Here is a 17,604-nt window from a genome sequence, read left to right as displayed (position 1 = left end):
CATATTATGTAAGTGATACGAATTTCACTGGGAGATCTAGTAAATTATATTAATATTTCATTGTATAAATTATGCTTTATTATTATTTCATGTAACTTTAGTATCATTGTGAATTTACTGTTATAAACTCAGCTATGACCTATAATGTCTCTTGTCCCACATATTTCACCCCTCGATCTAATGATTGATTGTAAATCATATGAATAGAATATCATTTATGAAACTCGATCAACTTTGTTTTTATTCGCTAATATTTCAGTACCATGGAGGAGCATTCAATGGTATCTTCTGATAACCAGTGTGAATGTATTATAGCCAAGCGTAGATCTAAGCACTTTATGGACTAAACATGACCACATAACTCAGCGAACGTGACGAAAATGAATCATGAAATACGTTTTGACAGCTGCAAAACAAGATGGCGACGTGCACGACAAGATGGCCGACATAACAAAGCTGACAACATAACAAACATAAGAAAAATAATAGGCAATCTTCGCAAAATAACCTTTTCGAATCTCGGCGATATACATAGAATATCATGGGTCTTTCTCATTGTTGCATCGAAATCGCGGAAGAGCGCCTCCACGCGCGGCAGCTGCGATAAATTGAGCGACTTCGGGCGCTAGTGCGAAACGACCACAACCATAATGAAAAAGAAAACAAAAAAAACCGTAAGACGATTCAAATTTTAGCTCTTTATTCATTAATGATAGGTTTGGAGAGGTCGCTAGGTAGGTAGTTAATATTTTTCGGAAACTCTCTCCAAATAAGTTGAGAACAAAATTTGAATCATCCACATGTAAATTATAATTAATAAAATAAAAAGAATAAAAAATAAGCACATGGTAACAGTTAATAAAGTCTTAAACCAATTGAAATATTTGATGGTGTTGTAAGATATTTAATAAGTACTAATATTTTAAGAGACTAGTGAAGACACAAACAGAAAAAACTATAGAAACGCAAAGATATTTTCTATTTTACGAGAATGTATGATCCGTGATTCGATATTCAGTCTTTATCACAAGATGGAGCGTTTTGAACGCGTTACAGGTAGTAATGTTATGTGTATTAATATCTCTCAAATTGTTTTAAAATTTCGAAACACAATTTTGAGCTTCGTTGTATTGTCGTTATTACCCTAGAGTCCACCTGTAGTCACGGCGCTGGCAGTTTAGTCGTGACCATCTTTTTCCCACCTATTCTCTGGTAGCCTAAGGGGTTATGCCAGCTTCTGGCAGATGGGTAGGTGTGCTCACGGGCTCAACCTGAGAGAATTTGCTAACTAACTCTAGCAAGAGCAGTGCTTCGCTGGATCTACCATCGGATCGGAATCGCGACCCCCTGAGAAGATCCGGCGAGAAACTCAGTGAGTTGTGTCTATGGGCATCATCATCAGCCCTATACTGCTGGACGTAGGTTTCCCCCCAAGGTTCGCCATAATAATAGACCCTACGTGCTCCGCATCGTTTTCAGGAGATCACCAGTCCCCCTCGCGAGAGACCCACGCTACATCCTCCAGTACGCGGTTCCTTCTCCAGTACTAATGTGCCCTGCCCGTTTCCACCTCACAGTCCTTCGAGCTATGTCAGCTATCCCTTGGTTCTTCTGCGAATCTCCCCAATCCTGATTCGATCTCGCAGGAAAATCACCGCAATGCATTTAAAATACTTCAAATCTCTAGTTTTCAAATCAGTTTGAATAATTCGCCACCATACTGCAATTGGTTTAAGATAATAAAAAATAAAAAAAATATAAAATATGTACATGTATAGTATGTATATATATATTTACATATAAGACAATTACAATCACCAACCACAACCAGCGTGAGCGACAAGGACAAAAAATAACGTGTTATATACATACAGTTTTTTTACGGATCGGAATATATTTTTTATTCATTGAAAATGCGTAATTTAATTCGTGCGCCGCTAAAATACAATTAGATTAGGACACAACTGAAGACCATCTCGCAGGGATGAAAGGTTATTTGGTTCAAGCGACAATTCGCTTAACACGCGACATTTATCTTTGTAATTAAAGGTCAGTTTTATTTGATATTAGCACCAATAATTCGATGTTTTTAATTGAACTTCAATTAAGTTAACTCCATTCAAATAACTGAATGGTTTTTTTTGTTATGATATTTTTTCTAAATTTTAAACTTCATTTAACTTTCCTGTAAAGTTACAAAAATGTCGCTTAAACCAAATAGGATCCGTCGATATAAAAAATCAAAATTAATTTATTTCTAATGCCTTTTAAAGATGATTTAAAAAATATATTCCAATTAAAACAAATTATTTAAGATAAAAGACATATATTTTTTTTGTAAATAGACATACATCTACACTCACCTGTTTCGATTGGTTCTCTTTTCTCTTCTCAATGAACCTTGTGTCGGTACCACTGTCGAGGGAGCTGTCCTTGGACCCGTCTGAATCAACACGTTTCTCTGTTAGAGGAATTACAGAAGATAACGTATTGGTCAGCAAACAATGATGATAGTAGATAGAGTGATGGGGAAGAGAATAGAAGTTGAGGCACAGAGAGGGAGTCGATGTTATGTTGATATTTTAGCTTCTCCATTTTTACTGGCGGTAGGACGTCTCTATTTTTTTTATGATTGCTTAGATGGGTGGACGAGCTCACAGGCCACCTGATTGTTAAGTGGTTTCCGGAGCTCATAGACATCCACAACGTAAATGCGCCACCCACCTTGAGATATAAGTTCTAAGGTCTCAAGTATAGTTACAACGGCTGCCCCGCCCTGCAAACCGAAACGCATTACAACTTCACGGCAGAAATAGACAGGACGGCGGTACCTACTCGTGCGGACTCACAAGACGTCCTACTACCAGTAAAAGTATCTGCCGCGAAGCAGTAATGCGTTCCAGTTTGAAGGGTGGGGGGTTGTATCATAGAACTGAGTCTTAGAACGCAAATATCAAAATAAACCAAACCTTTACACATTCTTAAACGACGAAGAATGCTTATACAGATAAATACCATGACCTGCAGTCAAACTGCGAAAGCAGTTTTGCGGGGCATGTTTTGAATGTAAGTGTAACTTTTTACGAATAAATATATTACATACATACATACATACATTTACTTGGGTAAACAAATAGGGTAGAATAGCAAAAATAATGAGTTAGAAGTAGAACGAAGAATACAAAACACTTGGAATAAATACTGGAGTATGAAAGAAATATTTAAAAGCAATATGGCAATAAATTGTTTTTAAATATTGTTACGCCGGTAACAGTAACGCCATCTATCGCCGAATAGTCAAACGAACATCAAAGGATGTAGTAGCATCTAGAGCGCTCGAGAAGTACAACTCCATCTTTTGTCAGATAGCGGAAACACAATACTCGAAATGTGTGGAATATTCTCGATAATTCTTTTGAAATCGTGAACATTGGTATTCGTTGAAGGAGGCCTTCAGTCGAGGAGAGGTTCTAGCAAATAAGTAATACTAAAAAAAATTGTAACAATAGTAACCAAAAATGTTATAAATTGTATGTTGTATGTATTAGAAGAATAATTGTTAATTATTGGTTGCAAGATATAAAAAGATGTTTTTTTACTATTCAAATACGTAATGTATGTATGTAATATTTGCTTGCGGCACCCACCTGCCGGGTGTATCCTGGTGGCCCACTTGCCCCGCGCGGGGGGCTCCGGCGCCGGGCTCTCGGGGGCCGCCAAGTCGTCCCCTAAGCTCTTCTTGGCCCACGACGGGAGCCGCCCTATGCGGAGACTGAAAATAACAATTTTATAACAAAATATAATCTTCGTTTTTTTTATTGCTTAGAAGAGTGGACGAGCTTACGGTCCACCTGGTGTTAAGTGGTTACCGGAGCCCATAGACATCTACAACGTAGATGCGCCACCTCGAGATATAAGTTCTAAGGTCTCAAGTATAGTTACAACAACAGCCTCCCCCTTCAAGCCAAAACGTATTACGGCTTCACGGCAGAAATAGGCGGGGTGGTGGTACCTAGCCGCGCGGACTCACAAGAGATCCTACTACCAGTAATTACACAAATCAATTTAGCGGGATTGTGGCGGTAGCTATCATACAATGCAAGATATTTGACAGTTGCCTGAATCTCGCTTACGACATTTTCAAGATAAGCTTGCATATATACAAGTTCCGAACAACAACATTCGGACCGTCATTTTACCGAGCAATATCACCCGCTCGGTGGAAGATCTTGCCTTTGTCGTATATCTATAGGGTTTGATTTTTGTTACACGGTGTTATTCCTTCACCGTGGAAGTCAATCGTGAACATTTGTTGAATACGTATTTCATTAGAAAAATTGGTACCCGGCTGCGGGATTCGAACTCCGGTGCATCGCTACATACGAATGCACCGGACGTCTTATCATTTAGGCCACGACGACTTCACGCTTCGTTAGATCATTCGTGGATTCACTCACGTGTAGTCGGGCACGCGGGGCGGCGCGAAGTGTTCCCGCGGCGGCGAGCCCCACTGCGACTCCCCCTCGCTCTCCAGCCCCGACGTGCCGTTGCTGACCGTACCTACTTTCCTGTGACGAACAAACAAATCCTGATTACATCGCTTTTTCGCATTAAAAACGTACAATTTCCAAAAATATTCGAAATTGAATTAATTTGCGTAAACTTTTGTTTTTTTTTACTTGGTGCTATTTTTTATGAATCTTTTTAACTTTTTATGAGTATAGTGTGCCTAATAAATAAATAACAAATAATATTTTTATTTAACTAACAAAATACACTTTTATAGAAAATCCAACCGAAAGAAAAAATAAATCTTAACAAATTTGAATTAAAAATAGCGTAAGAAAAAATGATTTTATTTTTAAAAAAAAATGGGGTGCTTAGTATTAAACGGATTATTTTAATAATATCCTAAAGAGTTAGTTGGATTTTCTATAAAAGCGTATTTTTTTTGTTTAAATTATTATTTCATTTTCATTTTTTAGTTGAGTTTAATTTTTTTTTCAATTATTTTTTTAAATATTATATTGTCATCGGTCCTTAATAAGTATGCCAACTTTCGAGTTAATTCGATGTTTTGAAGGGAGTCAAAATCATGTTCAAAGATTCCGTTACATACTAACATACATACATACATAAGTCTGAAGCTAATAAAAGCGTATTAAAAAAAATACATGTGTGCAATTCACACGTGGTACAAGTGAAACCTTCAAAAATTAAAATACAATTATCCTAATTGTCTAAGTATATGTAAAATTTTGTGATTATTAAATAATTGTAAATCATCTTTTATAGTATGAGGTAGCGCCCTTTGTGAATTGATATTTTAACTTCACGTATAATCCTAAATTAAAATTCACTACAAGAGGTTTCATACACACGTTAGTATTAAAAAATCCCATAGATGGCGCTGTATTAAAAAAACACTACACTGAGAACGTCTAATGTGTTCTATCCATAGAGTTACTATTCTAACTGGAGTGCTTACTTCGTTTGACATAAAAACTAAAAATATACTTTATCTCTATGGCTTAAAGTTTATTTTTAAATAGCAAAAGATGTAAGGAAAAACGGTCTGAAAAGAGAATGATTATTAAGTGGTGGTGTCCCTCTCGCACATTTTACAAACAAAAAGCAGTGTTGCTAGCTTAGGGGATTTTCCATAAAATCTCGGAATTTGGACCCCCGTCTTAGTTATCAAAAATGGCTTTTAGTGGTTAGTGGATTTTTTAGTAGCTTGGGCGTTGTTGAAAATTATCGAAAAGGTTAAAATCAATCCACTTTACAGGATTTTAAACATTTTATGACAATAATATATCTAAATACATATTTTTTAAACGATGTGACTTAAACTTAACTAGAAAATGTTGCGACAATTTAGAATTTCCATCAATGTCAAAAATTAAATTGGTTCAAAATAAACGTACAAAGTTATGGTGAAATTAGTTTCTGATGATGACAATTTTTTAAAATAAATTATATAAGAAGTATTGATTATATGATATATATTGATTTTTAATAGAACATCATATATTAATAAAGCTCGTTAACAAAAAAAATATTGTTCTATATTAATAAGAACTCTGTTTAATGGAAAATGTAATGGTAGGTACGTAGATTTCTGATGGTTTTCATGTTGAATTTGGTTGAAGCCAGATTAATTGTTGGCATCACCGAAAAAGAGCTATGAATGGATTAAAAGAAAAATGGCGTCTATTTACGTTTGTAGTGCGAAGTTAAAATGGCACTGATACAGCTTGTGGCTTGTTTTTTTTCGAAAATCGTGAAAGTTTCCGTGTAATCATGGTGAACACTTTTAATGTAAGTGGTTTTAAGCGAGAATCCTCTCCAGTTTGTGGAATATCCTTCTATATGTCAGATTCATTGATAAATTTTTACTAGTGTGAGCATATATTTTTAAAATGTGAGATATTTTTTCTCATTATAATATTTAATACCATTTGTCTTGTAAATTGTACTTAATCTATGTCATATACTAAATTTGAAAAAACAATCGTGAAAACTATAATTTTGCAATGTATTTTTTATATTATAAGAGCCATCACGTAGTATTTTTTGAACTTTTTTTATTGTATTGAATAGCGTCGCACGCAAGCATGTATATCATTTGCCTGACGTTAAGCGAACGAGGAGGATCTTCTTTCTAGTAAATATGACGTTGGAATTTCTGGAAAATGTTCTATATAAAGGTCAAACAAGAAGAATCAAGTACTCAAACGCAAGAAATAAAAAATACCCCGAGAAAAGCAAAATTACGACAAGATGTTAAGGTATTGAAACAAAAACTTAAAAGTCGCGAAATAGTGATTGTAAATATAAAGTCGATTTTAGATTTATTAAAGAAAAATGGCGATTTTTAATTGAATTGAAATTTAAATTGCGAAATTTTAATGATACTCATGGTCCACTTTGATATTGATTAAAATAAATTATGTATTTCGTTGAAAAAAAAGAATTTACTTAAAATAGAGGAAATGTTATATTATAAGACTACAAAAAATTAACTGAACTTAATAATAATAATATAACCAATATTTTGTAAATAGAGATCAAGTACTATGTGTATTGTGTTATGTGTATTGACTTGTCATTTAAGAGTTATTTAATTGTCTACATATAACAAATAAATGAATTTCAGTTCATTTCATTTTATTACCCATTGCGTTTTATTTCCTAAAATGTAACTAGTAGACTTAATATGCACGTGTCATGAAAATAGCACAGAAGTAAAAATACAAGCAATTTTAAATCAATTGAAGATGTGAATGTAGAAAAAGAGCACCCGATACGCGCAGACCATGTGTGTTGCAATGTCTCACTCAGTGTGTCAAATATTAATTTGCACGGCCCACTTAGCCAGTACATTAAAGTAGGAATTGCGTAATTAAATTCAACATAATATTTAAGTCGCGGTTGAGTATTCGGACGTTAAACATGAGTTTGAGGAAGTTTAAGTAATAGAATTGAGGTAATGATGTTTGTAATAAAATTCAGTGCTAGATTTTCGACATGGCAGCAACTTCCAAAAAAAAACCGTCGAAAAAAGTCACCATGACGACGAAGCAATGTTTAGAATTGAATTTACATAAATAAAACGTTGCAAGCACGTGTTTTGTATTTACATAGGGTTACACAGAATTCTTCAAGTGAATAGGACTCATAGATAATAATAAATATTTACTAACAATCACACCACGTTAACTAGTCCCGTGATAAGTTCGTAAAGAACTTGTGTTACAGGTACCAGATAACGGAAATAAATGTAAGATTTTTATTATACTAATACATATATTTAAGATACATCCATAACCCTGGAAAAGACATTTATATTTATCATACAAATACCTTCCCTTGGCGGGATTCGAACCCGCGACCCCCTTGTGTAGTGACCATGTCACTTACCACTACACCAGACGGCCGTTGAATTACTTAAGGTAAATTCAAAACTGATGCATGTGTATAATTTTGTCCTATAAATAAATTTCATATGGTCACCACATTAGACAAGGACACCGCGACCAAAAAGTATTCTCTTTCGAGACCGATTTCTCGGCATTAGACAGCACTCCAGTTGTAGGTACTTATTAACTCCATGGTTCTATCTCATTCTCTCGCCGGCTGAATCCTATACAATTTGTGTTTGCGTCTCTATGGACTTATTTTTTCGTTTCATCGAGTTTAAAATCACAACGATTCTAAAGAAGTTTCACTTCAAAAAAAATTCATAACCTAAATCAAGGGCAGCTTGCTTTTCGAATAAATCTACCACCGGATCGGAATTGCGGCCCGCTGAGAAGATCCGAACCTCAGCGGGTGATACCCGTGCGAGCTAAATGTGTATACTAACTTCCCCTGTCGTATGGCCTGCTGCGCCAGTCGCGCCCGCATCGTCACCACCATGTCGTGCGGGACCCTCCACACGAAGATGCAGCCGTCCCCGGACCCCGACACCAGGTGCTGGCAGTCCGGAGTGAACCTGGCGACAACAGCCGGGTTGAACAGGGACGGGAGATGGGGGCGGCGCTCGCGTGCGAGCGAGACGGCGCGCTACGACTCACTTGAGGCCGGTGACTATCTCGGAGTGCCCGTACATGGTCGCCATGCACTCCCCGGAGTAGTAGTCGTACACGCTCAAGATCTTGTCCGTGCTCGACGTCGCCAGATATATCCCGCTGCTGTCCAGAGCCACCTGGGTATTGAACAACACTGTGAGTTTAGAATGATCATTTCTGATTTGGGGGGAGGGGGGCGCAGCTGTTGTACAACACCACGTCCGAAGCTATTATTTACGTTGCGATGCCCGTGGGCTCCATTACTACAGACGCGAGGCTGCGAATTCATTCATCAATAAAAAAATGGTTGCAACTTGGTGCACGTGAAAGAAGTGGAACTTCTTTTGCGGTGTATGTCTAGTATTGTGGTTTTCTTCATTTTTCATCCTTAAAAATCAAATTTCTCTTGTAATAGGGAATGCCGTGTATAAGAGAAACGACCGTCACTTTTTCTCTCTCTCCACAGTCAAGTGATTCGGGAGACGCTCTGCCTTTTCTCTCACTCTTACTCGTCCTAAGTTGTACCTTCTCTCTCTATCCGTAACGAATCTGTGGCGAGTTAAATTTTACTCTCAACGCGCCTAAAGAAGTTTCTCTTCAAAAACACTGTGCATTTTGCAAGCAAACAAGCATTTTGATGTAATTTCTATGATGTACACACACCTAAATGTTGTAGATACTTATCGTTTTCAAGACTAATAAACAAAATTATTAGCTATGAAATAAATGTTATCAAATATAATATAACTAGTCAGGTCATAAGTATTGTCACACAGTAAAAACTTTTTTTTTAGAATGCTGGCCACAAAAAAGTTTATTGAATTCGAATTTCGAATTGTTCATGAAACTAAAAATGTATAACTTTTAGAACTTTACTCATTTTTAAATATGGAGTGGACGCTTAAAGAAGACCGTGTTGCAGTTATTGCGTTGCATCGTTGCGGTTACGCGCCAATTCAAATTTTTAACATACTGAAAATTTTGAATATAACCAAAAGATTCGTTTATCGTACCATCAAACGATACAATGAAGACTCTAAGTGTAGATGACAGGTCAAGAAGTGGTCGCCCTCGGTCTGTTAGGACTCCAGCAGTGATAAAAGCTGTGAAGGCGCGAATTCAAAGAAATCCCAAACGTAAACAGAACAGTTGGCCCTTCAGATGGGGTTAAGCAGAACCACGGTGAAAAGGGTGTTAAATGAAGACTTAGGGCATCGGGCATATCTAAGAAAAACAGGACATCGTTTGAATGCTCGTCTAATGGACCTGAGACTGAAGAGATGCCGCGGTTAGTTGAAGCGGTACGGGGGAAAAAAATATCGGGAAATTCTTTTTTCGGATGAAAATTTTTTTACCGTAGATGAGAGCTACAACAAACAAAATGATAAGGTGTACGCACACAGTAGTGAAGAAGCGAGCAACCGTATTTCGCGTGTCCAACGAGGTCATTTTCCATCCTCGCTCATGGTATGGTTGGGAGTTTCTTATTGGGGCTTAACAGAGATACATTTTTGTGAGAAAGGTGTAAAACGAATGCAGTTGTGTATCAAAATACAGTCCTGACGAACCTTGTGGAACCTGTTTCTCATACCATGTTCAATAACAGGCACTGGGTATTCCAACAAGATTCGGCACCAGCTCATAGAGCGAAGAGTACACAAGACTGGCTGGCGGCGCGTGAAATCGACTTCATCCGGCACGAAGACTGGCCCTCCTCCAGTCCAGATTTGAATCCGTTAGATTACAAGATATGGCAACACTTGGAGGAAAAGGCGTGCTTAAAGCCTGATCTCAATTTGGAGTCACTCAAGACATCCTTGATTAAGGCAGCCGTCGATATTGACATGGACCTCGTTCGTGCTGCGATAGACGACTGGCCGCGCAGACTGAAGGCCTGTATTCAAAATCACGGAGGTCATTTTGAATAAACTTTAGTGTCATAAGAATCTATGTTTTGTTAAGTTCATTTTGGTATATGAATGGTTACATAATGAATAAACTTGTTTCAATTATTTTACATTAAACATGTGACAGAATTTATGACCTGACTAGGTAATGCTATTAGAATTGAAAACATAGGTGGATGAAGAGGTTAAGTAACATTTTTAAGATTTTTGAGTTTTTATATTGAATGAGGGTGTTATGTGCCTGTAGGCCATATTAGACCTTAAAACTGCGGATATAAAGGCTACTTTTAGAAATTGCATGTGATGAAGGAGTCATGTACGAAGAAAGAGTACAAATAACAAAAGCTTGTTGGCCGTTTTCTCAAAATTAACAAATTGTATCATATCTCCTTCATCCGCTCGTGTCTTCAATCGTGAGTGCGCGTATCCCGGAGGAGTGCACGTACCTTGATGAGGGTCCCGTCCTCCGCCGTGGTCCCCCGGAAGGTCTTGGTGTGACGCCCGTTGGCCGTGCTGTACACGCGCACGTTGCGGTCCTGGTGGGGACATGCAACACCCATACACATGTTACAATTGTAAAACTTTAAAAAAAAATTGTAAAAAATCTTTGGTAGGCAGCGGCTTGGCTCTGCCCCTGGCATTGCTGTAGTCCATGGGCGATGGTAACCACTCACCAGCAGGTGGGGCGTATGCTCGTCTGCCGAAAAGGGCAATAAAAAAAAAGGTTCTTCTTTCACGTCGAACGCATTGACATATTTTGTTTGAAAAAATCCTGCCATGGGACAGACAGACACTTTTTTCTTACCACGCGGGCTGAGCTACCACTAATAGCTAGTAATCTATATATATATACGAAGGGCTTTGTCGTTTTTTCACGGGAGCGTTACTGTAGTGACGTCACAGTCAGTCAGTTCAATTCTCCGTCATGTGTAAGTTAATCTCTCACGCTTCGATGATGACCTGAAAACACTTTCTCTGAGACCGAGTCGTTGACACGAGCTGGGGGGGGGGGGAGTGGGGGCGGAGGCGCGTGTGGTCACTGACCTGGCATGCGGTGAGCACGTGTCGCCCGCCGGCGTCCACCTCCATGTCGTAGAGCGTGGTGCGGCCGGACACGTTCTGTCCGCGCGCGAACTGCCGGCTGCCGTCCTGCGGGCGCACACGGACTTGAGCAGCGGAGGGCGAACGTGTGTGAACTGTGTTACTTGAGGTTTGTAAGTTTAAGTTTACTGGTGGTAGGACCTCTTGTGAGTCCGCGCAGGTAGGTACCACCACCCTGCCTATTTCTACCGTGAAGCACTAATGTAAGTAAGTTTCGGTTTGAAAGGTAGGGCAGCGGTTGTAACTGTACTTGAGACCTTAGAACTTATATCTCAAGATGGGTGGCGCATTTACGTTGTAGATATCTATGGGCTCCAGTAACCACTTAACATCAGGTGGGCTGTGAGCTCGTCCACCCGTCTAAGCAAAAAATAATAATGCACGAGTATGGGAGAATGAAATAAAATCGCTGGACAGATACGGTTTCAAAAAATCCACAGAAGTCTCAGTAAATTCACTGAACCTTTATTATAAGTCCCACCTCATCACATTTAATTTAATTTCACCTAAAATAAAACAAGTTCATCGCATTTCGCTCCATATAACATAATTCGTATGTTTAATGTAGTAATTAAAGATTTTTATAAACTCGACACTGGCACAGAGAAAAAGGAATTGCTTACAGCGCCCTAGCGGCAAACGTAGAGAAACATTCCAACTCCATACAAATATGAGTTAGCTTTTACGCTAACGAGAACGTTAAAGAACTCGCACTACGCACACAGATGAACAGTGAACTCGTTTTTTGGCTGAACAATAAAAAGCTTCTAAGTCGAGCTGTCCGTCATAGTGCAAAGAACTCACGGTCTTCAGCTGCCTGAAGAGGATGGTCTTGTCGGCGCCGCAGGAGACCATCTGCAGGCCGGAGCCGGACGCGATGAAGCGCACCGCCGTGATGGAGGACGAGTGCTCGTCCAGCGTCTGCAGGATCTGGTAGCCCTGCGACACAACGGAGGAAACGATGAGGGGGGTCGGGGGGACCGAGCGGGGACATAGCGGTTCGACTAACAATTTTGAGAAAATGATAATAAAATACTTTGAGCGATTTACAAACATGTATTCTATCAGTTTATAAAATTAAATTTTTAACAGTAAAGATTAAATTTTAATTTTAGTCTAGAAAAGGACAGAGTACGGTTACGTGATGGGGTTCGGGATAAATAAAATTCTACCGAATTACAGGTTAACACTGTATTAGAACTTAGAACACTTACAACACTCAACAAACACTGGACTTTTTGGCGGGAACGCGAGGAGTGAAGTTCTGTGTATTGTTTAATTTTGTCTATTTAGTGTTTCTTCAGGTTTAAATGTGTAATAACGGCGGTTTATTAACTGTTTAAAATCTGTGAAAGTGCACAAATGTGGGGAAATGAAACAAAGCCGCTGGACGTAACTTCTCGTGATCCTCCAAAAAGTACACTGAAAAAGTTTCAGTGAATGATCACCATTTTAATGAGAGTATATTTCATTACATATCATTTCATTTAATTTCACTTTCACAGATATTAAACAGTTAATAAACCACCGTGATTACACATTTAAATCTAAAGAAACACTAAATAGACAAAATCAAAAAATACACACAACTTCACTCCTCGCGTTCCCGCCATAGAGTCCCGATATCGCCGCTGATCTTGGGGTCACGTGTAGGGGGCCCCGGCGCCGGTACCTTGTCGACGTCGAAGACGTGCACGAGTCGGTCCCGCGAGGCGGAGGCGAGCAGGCGCGGGCGCGCGGCGTACTGCAGCGCCAGCACCTCCGCGTCGTGCGCCTCCAGCGTGTGCAGCAGCGCGCCGCCCGCCGACACCACCCACACGTTGCCGGCGCGGTCCCCGCACGCCACGTGCGCGCCGTCCCCGGACGCCGCCACGCACCTGCCGACACCCGCGCCCCACCTTACCCTCTACTGCACGAACGAGCTCCGAGCTCTTTGGGGAATCGAGAGAAGCTGCCGGTAACAGGCAAGATAGGCCACACTTTCAACACTTCAGTCCACATTGCTATCCACACAGCCGAGGATATGGCGCAGGATAATCTAGGAGAAAGCTATTAAAGGAGGCCAAAACTCTCAGCATTGAGGATTATCGACGCAGAAGGAGGAGGAGGCCGCGTCGCCCTAACGAGTGACGTCATTAGGGTCATTTAAAATAAGAGGCGACTCAAGAGAATTAAAGTCAGATTAAACACTTGGCTTGAAACAAGAATTCTAAGTGTTCGTGTTTACAGCACATTAGTCGTCTGGGATGGGAGGAACTGCATCACTTAGCTGTGACACAGGCATCGCTGGCTGGTCCGCCCACAACGTCAGCGCGTGGCAGCGCGACTCACCTGACGCCGGTCTTGTCGTCGTACGACTTGGACTTGTCCTTCTCGCTGGAGGCGGTCAGGTCCACGTCCTTCAGGAACTTCAGCTCCGGGTCTATGTACACTATTTTATTCAGCTCCTGTAATTCAGACGGGCTCTTTGAGAAAACCAGCCTAGGAGGCATTTTCACTTAAGGCAATGTCCGCTCGTATCATTTGCTAAGAAAGAACATTAACCTTAGAAGCTCTTCATATCGAAGGTAACTGATTAGCAGCACCGACCATGAAGAAGACGGTCCACTAAACCAGCTCAGGAGGCATTTTCACATAGGACGATGACCGCTCGCATTATTTGCTAAGAAAAAACGATGTCTTAGCTGTTCATGTCGAAGGTCAGCAGCACTGACCATGAAGACCGATACAGCAGATAGTACAACTTCCACGAAGACCGCGGTCGCTGCTTTTAACAACGGCATCTTTGAGCGTCCTCTCCACCGTCTCTAAGAGGTGGAACCTTTCTACCGTCTCCTCCCAGAGGTCCGGGAGGCCGTCCACTCACATTGCTGTAGATGTTCCTCGCGCGCGGCTCCAGGCCCCACATGCGCACGGTGTCGTCGCTGGAGCAGGTCAGCAGCGTGCCGTCCCCGGACACCTCCACGCCCCAGATGCACGCCGAGTGGTACAGCGCCGAGTGCGACTTGCCCACCTGCGGCCCACGGGCGACAAGTTATAACCCAAACTAAAAAGTCTAAGTCAAAATTAATAGTGCCAACCCTAGACTGTCAAAATTATTAGTACCAACCCTAGACTGTCAAAATTAATGCCTGTCTTAAAGGATGACTGTGCGTCCATTTAGATCGGTTCGCCACATATGACGTAATACGTTGAGAAAATGCACTAGACGACAAAACGTATGAGTTATGTTTAAATTCCAAACTAATTTTAATTGGTAAGTTATTTTCAAATACCTTCCCATTCAAGGGATAACTTTTAACATTTAACCTCTAAACTTTAAGCATTAGAAAACTGTTAATAAAAACCACAAAACAAATCTTAAGATATGCATACAATACATTGTTCACGCTTCTAGTTTTCTCTCTCTTTGCCAAATTAAAAACTTACTACCCGCATTGAACGTAAAATATTTACCTTCATATTTTTCTTTTGTGATTACCGTAAAAATTCACTTAACAGACACAGCTATCGGTAAGTTAGGCGTTACACGGACAATGTGCGCTCACTCACCCGGCGGATGTCGCGCACGTCCCACACGTACAGACTGTGGTCGTTGTAGACGCACGTGAGCCGGTGGGCGCGCTCGTCGTACGCCAGCGCCGTCGCGTCCGGGTACCGCGCGCGCGGCGGCTGCGAGAACATGTGGCTGCAAGCAGACGGTCCGGTACACTCACCAGCTTACACCATGCATTTTTTACTGGTGGTAGGACGTTTTGTGAGTCCACGCGGGTAGGTTGCCAGACAGAGAGACCTCTATATAAGGTGTAGGGACGCAAAGGTTATGTCAGAGGCTTCAGTAATTTTTTTAGGCTGTTGTATGCATGTGAGCCCACAGCCGACCTGATGGTGAGTAGCTACAGTCGCGCTTAGCTCGCTTAGCAGGTCCCCCAAGCTTCGACTGCAGCGAACATGAGAGTTTGGACCCATAGCTACAGCCCACTGAGTTCATCGCCGGATCTTTTCAGTGGGTCGCGATTCCGATCCGACGGTAGATTTAGCGAAGCACTGCTCTTGCTGGGGTTCATGTTTGCAAACTTATCAGTCTACCATGCTACCAGCGTATAAGTAGGGATAAAAAAGGCAATAGAATAATCATTATTATACGGACATACCGCCTCGAAATGACTTCGCGGTTCAGTCTCGCATATATTCCAATTTTATCAACGTTTTCGTACTATTTTTTTGTGACTACCGTCAAATTGTTAAGTCAAAACTACTTCTCGCCAATCACGTGTCATTTGGCATCAAACGAACCAACAGTATTCATGAGGTCTGGTAGTTTTTATTGACTGGAGTAATCAAGTTCACATGGTAATAGGATCTAAAGTGTTAAACGATAAATCGCCAATTCAGTGTGCTTAGTGCGAGTTTTTTAACGTTCTTGATATCGGAAAGGTTAACTCAAATTTGTATGGAGATGGAACAGCGGCAAACGTAGGCAAACGTTCCGGCTACATATAAATTTGAGTTAACTTTTACGCTATCGAAAACGTTAAAAAGCTCGCACCAAGCACAAATCCTTGACGGTCCCAGCCGCGGATGCCAGTTAGTATCTATACGTATATATGTATGTATATCTCAGCAGTACAACAGTTGATGGAACTGGCAATATTCACCTGATGTTGGTGCCCTGCGCCACGTCGACGCCGAGGTAGTGCGTCCTCGGCAGCGTCGTGATGTACTGGAGCGTGTCGGGGGCGAAGCACCGAACTATGCCCTCGGCGCAGCCGACGAATATGAAATTAGCGCCCACCGCCATACAGTTGGCGGACTGCGTCTGGAGCCGACGGAGAGACCGTTATATGACTCTTTTGCTGGTGGTAGGACCTCTTGTGAGTCCGCACGGGTAAGTACCACCACCCCGCCTATTTCTGCCGTGCAGCAGTAATGCGTTTCGGTTTGAAGGCTGGGGCAGCCGTTGTACTATAAAACTGAGACCTTAGAACTCATATCTCAAGGTGAATGGCGGCATTTATGTTGTAGATGTCTATGGGCTCCGGTACCCAATAAATACCAGGTGGGCCCTGAACTCTTCCACACACCTAAGCTATAAAGACAAATAAAAACTATCGCATGTGACGCCCCTGGAATCGTGTAACGTCATCACGTGACCGCGATTACTTTTAAACTTGAGGTCTATGTCCATTACCAACCCACTAATCTGAATGCATGATTGCTTTGCGGCAGAAATGGGGGGGCGGTCATATCATCATTTACAATACTGCCACCGGTAAATATTGGTTGGTGGTCGCAATGCGCTTTTTTATTGTCCTATAGGAAGACGAGCATACGGCCCATCTGATGGTGAGTGGTTACCGTCGCTCATTGACGTCAGCAATGCCAGGGGCAGAGCTAAGCCTCTACCCATTCTCAAGATTCCTTAGCCCCCTCACGACACTCACAAGAAGAGATAACATGATGCTACTCTACCTCGACACCACACTGCCACACGTATTAAAAATAAACCAAGTATTTCTATAGCCCACTCTATTTCTGGAAGTGAGGGATGACTCACCCTGAGCTCGACCCACTTGTCCAGCAACCGTCTGCTGTTGAACTCGCAGAGCAGGCCGCCCCTCGTGATCGCGTAGGTGCTGTCCGCGGACTCGCCCCGGCCGCAGACCACGTCGCAGAACTCATTGTCCTTCTGCTCGCCCAGTATCGCTGATCTGCCCATCAACGGAACCGGCTCTTTGAACTGAACAGCAGAATTGTTAAAGTTACACGAGTATTTTTCGTTCATAACTAAACAATTAGCTAGAGAGAAAGAGAAAGAGAGAGAGAGAGAGAGAGCGAGAGGGAGGTAGAGAGAAAGAGAGAGGGCGGAACGAGAGAGAGGTAGAGAGAGAGGGTCACGGCCTAAAGGAAAAGACGGCCGGTGCATTCGTATCGAGGGATGAGAGCATGCCGGGTTGGAATCCCGCAAGCAGCTACACAATTGTACTGATGAAATACGTTCTTGAAAAAGTTTGGTTTACTTC

At 41.2% G+C, this 17,604-nt stretch overlaps 1 protein-coding gene and 1 long non-coding RNA gene across 14 annotated transcripts in view; one reads left to right on the top strand and one right to left on the bottom strand.

Annotated features, from left to right (window-relative positions):
- The window catches only part of LOC101746620 (mitogen-activated protein kinase-binding protein 1), a 116,604-nt gene that overhangs the window by 24,689 nt on the left and 74,311 nt on the right, over nucleotides 1-17,604 (bottom strand). For 6 of the 13 annotated variants that reach the window (XM_038019488.2, XM_062675408.1, XM_038019489.2 and 3 more), the window contains 15 exons: nucleotides 17,139-17,321; nucleotides 16,240-16,400; nucleotides 15,134-15,269; nucleotides 14,448-14,594; nucleotides 13,913-14,028; nucleotides 13,254-13,458; nucleotides 12,386-12,520; nucleotides 11,525-11,629; nucleotides 10,927-11,016; nucleotides 8,580-8,710; nucleotides 8,369-8,497; nucleotides 4,458-4,568; nucleotides 3,648-3,772; nucleotides 2,364-2,461; nucleotides 509-625 (listed from right to left, as the gene is read on the bottom strand). In XM_038019488.2, the coding sequence (XP_037875416.1) occupies nucleotides 509-625; nucleotides 2,364-2,461; nucleotides 3,648-3,772; nucleotides 4,458-4,568; nucleotides 8,369-8,497; nucleotides 8,580-8,710; nucleotides 10,927-11,016; nucleotides 11,525-11,629; nucleotides 12,386-12,520; nucleotides 13,254-13,458; nucleotides 13,913-14,028; nucleotides 14,448-14,594; nucleotides 15,134-15,269; nucleotides 16,240-16,400; nucleotides 17,139-17,321 (1,989 nt within the window). The remainder of the gene's footprint in view (nucleotides 1-508; nucleotides 626-2,363; nucleotides 2,462-3,647; nucleotides 3,773-4,457; nucleotides 4,569-8,368; nucleotides 8,498-8,579; nucleotides 8,711-10,926; nucleotides 11,017-11,524; nucleotides 11,630-12,385; nucleotides 12,521-13,253; nucleotides 13,459-13,912; nucleotides 14,029-14,447; nucleotides 14,595-15,133; nucleotides 15,270-16,239; nucleotides 16,401-17,138; nucleotides 17,322-17,604) is intronic. The other 7 variants (XM_062675409.1, XM_062675414.1, XM_062675412.1 and 4 more) reach the window with 3 other exon arrangements.
- On the top strand, nucleotides 5,425-7,176 carry LOC134201151 (uncharacterized). Its single transcript, XR_009976356.1, has 2 exons — nucleotides 5,425-6,321; nucleotides 6,604-7,176. It is a non-coding gene; the product is annotated as an uncharacterized LOC134201151 (long non-coding RNA).

The sequence above is a fragment of the Bombyx mori genome, chromosome 23 (genome assembly GCF_030269925.1).
Source record: "Bombyx mori chromosome 23, ASM3026992v2".
Lineage (NCBI taxonomy): Eukaryota > Metazoa > Arthropoda > Insecta > Lepidoptera > Bombycidae > Bombyx > Bombyx mori.
The sequence above is the reverse complement of the archived record's forward strand: the minus strand, read 5'-3'. Positions and strand labels throughout refer to the sequence as shown.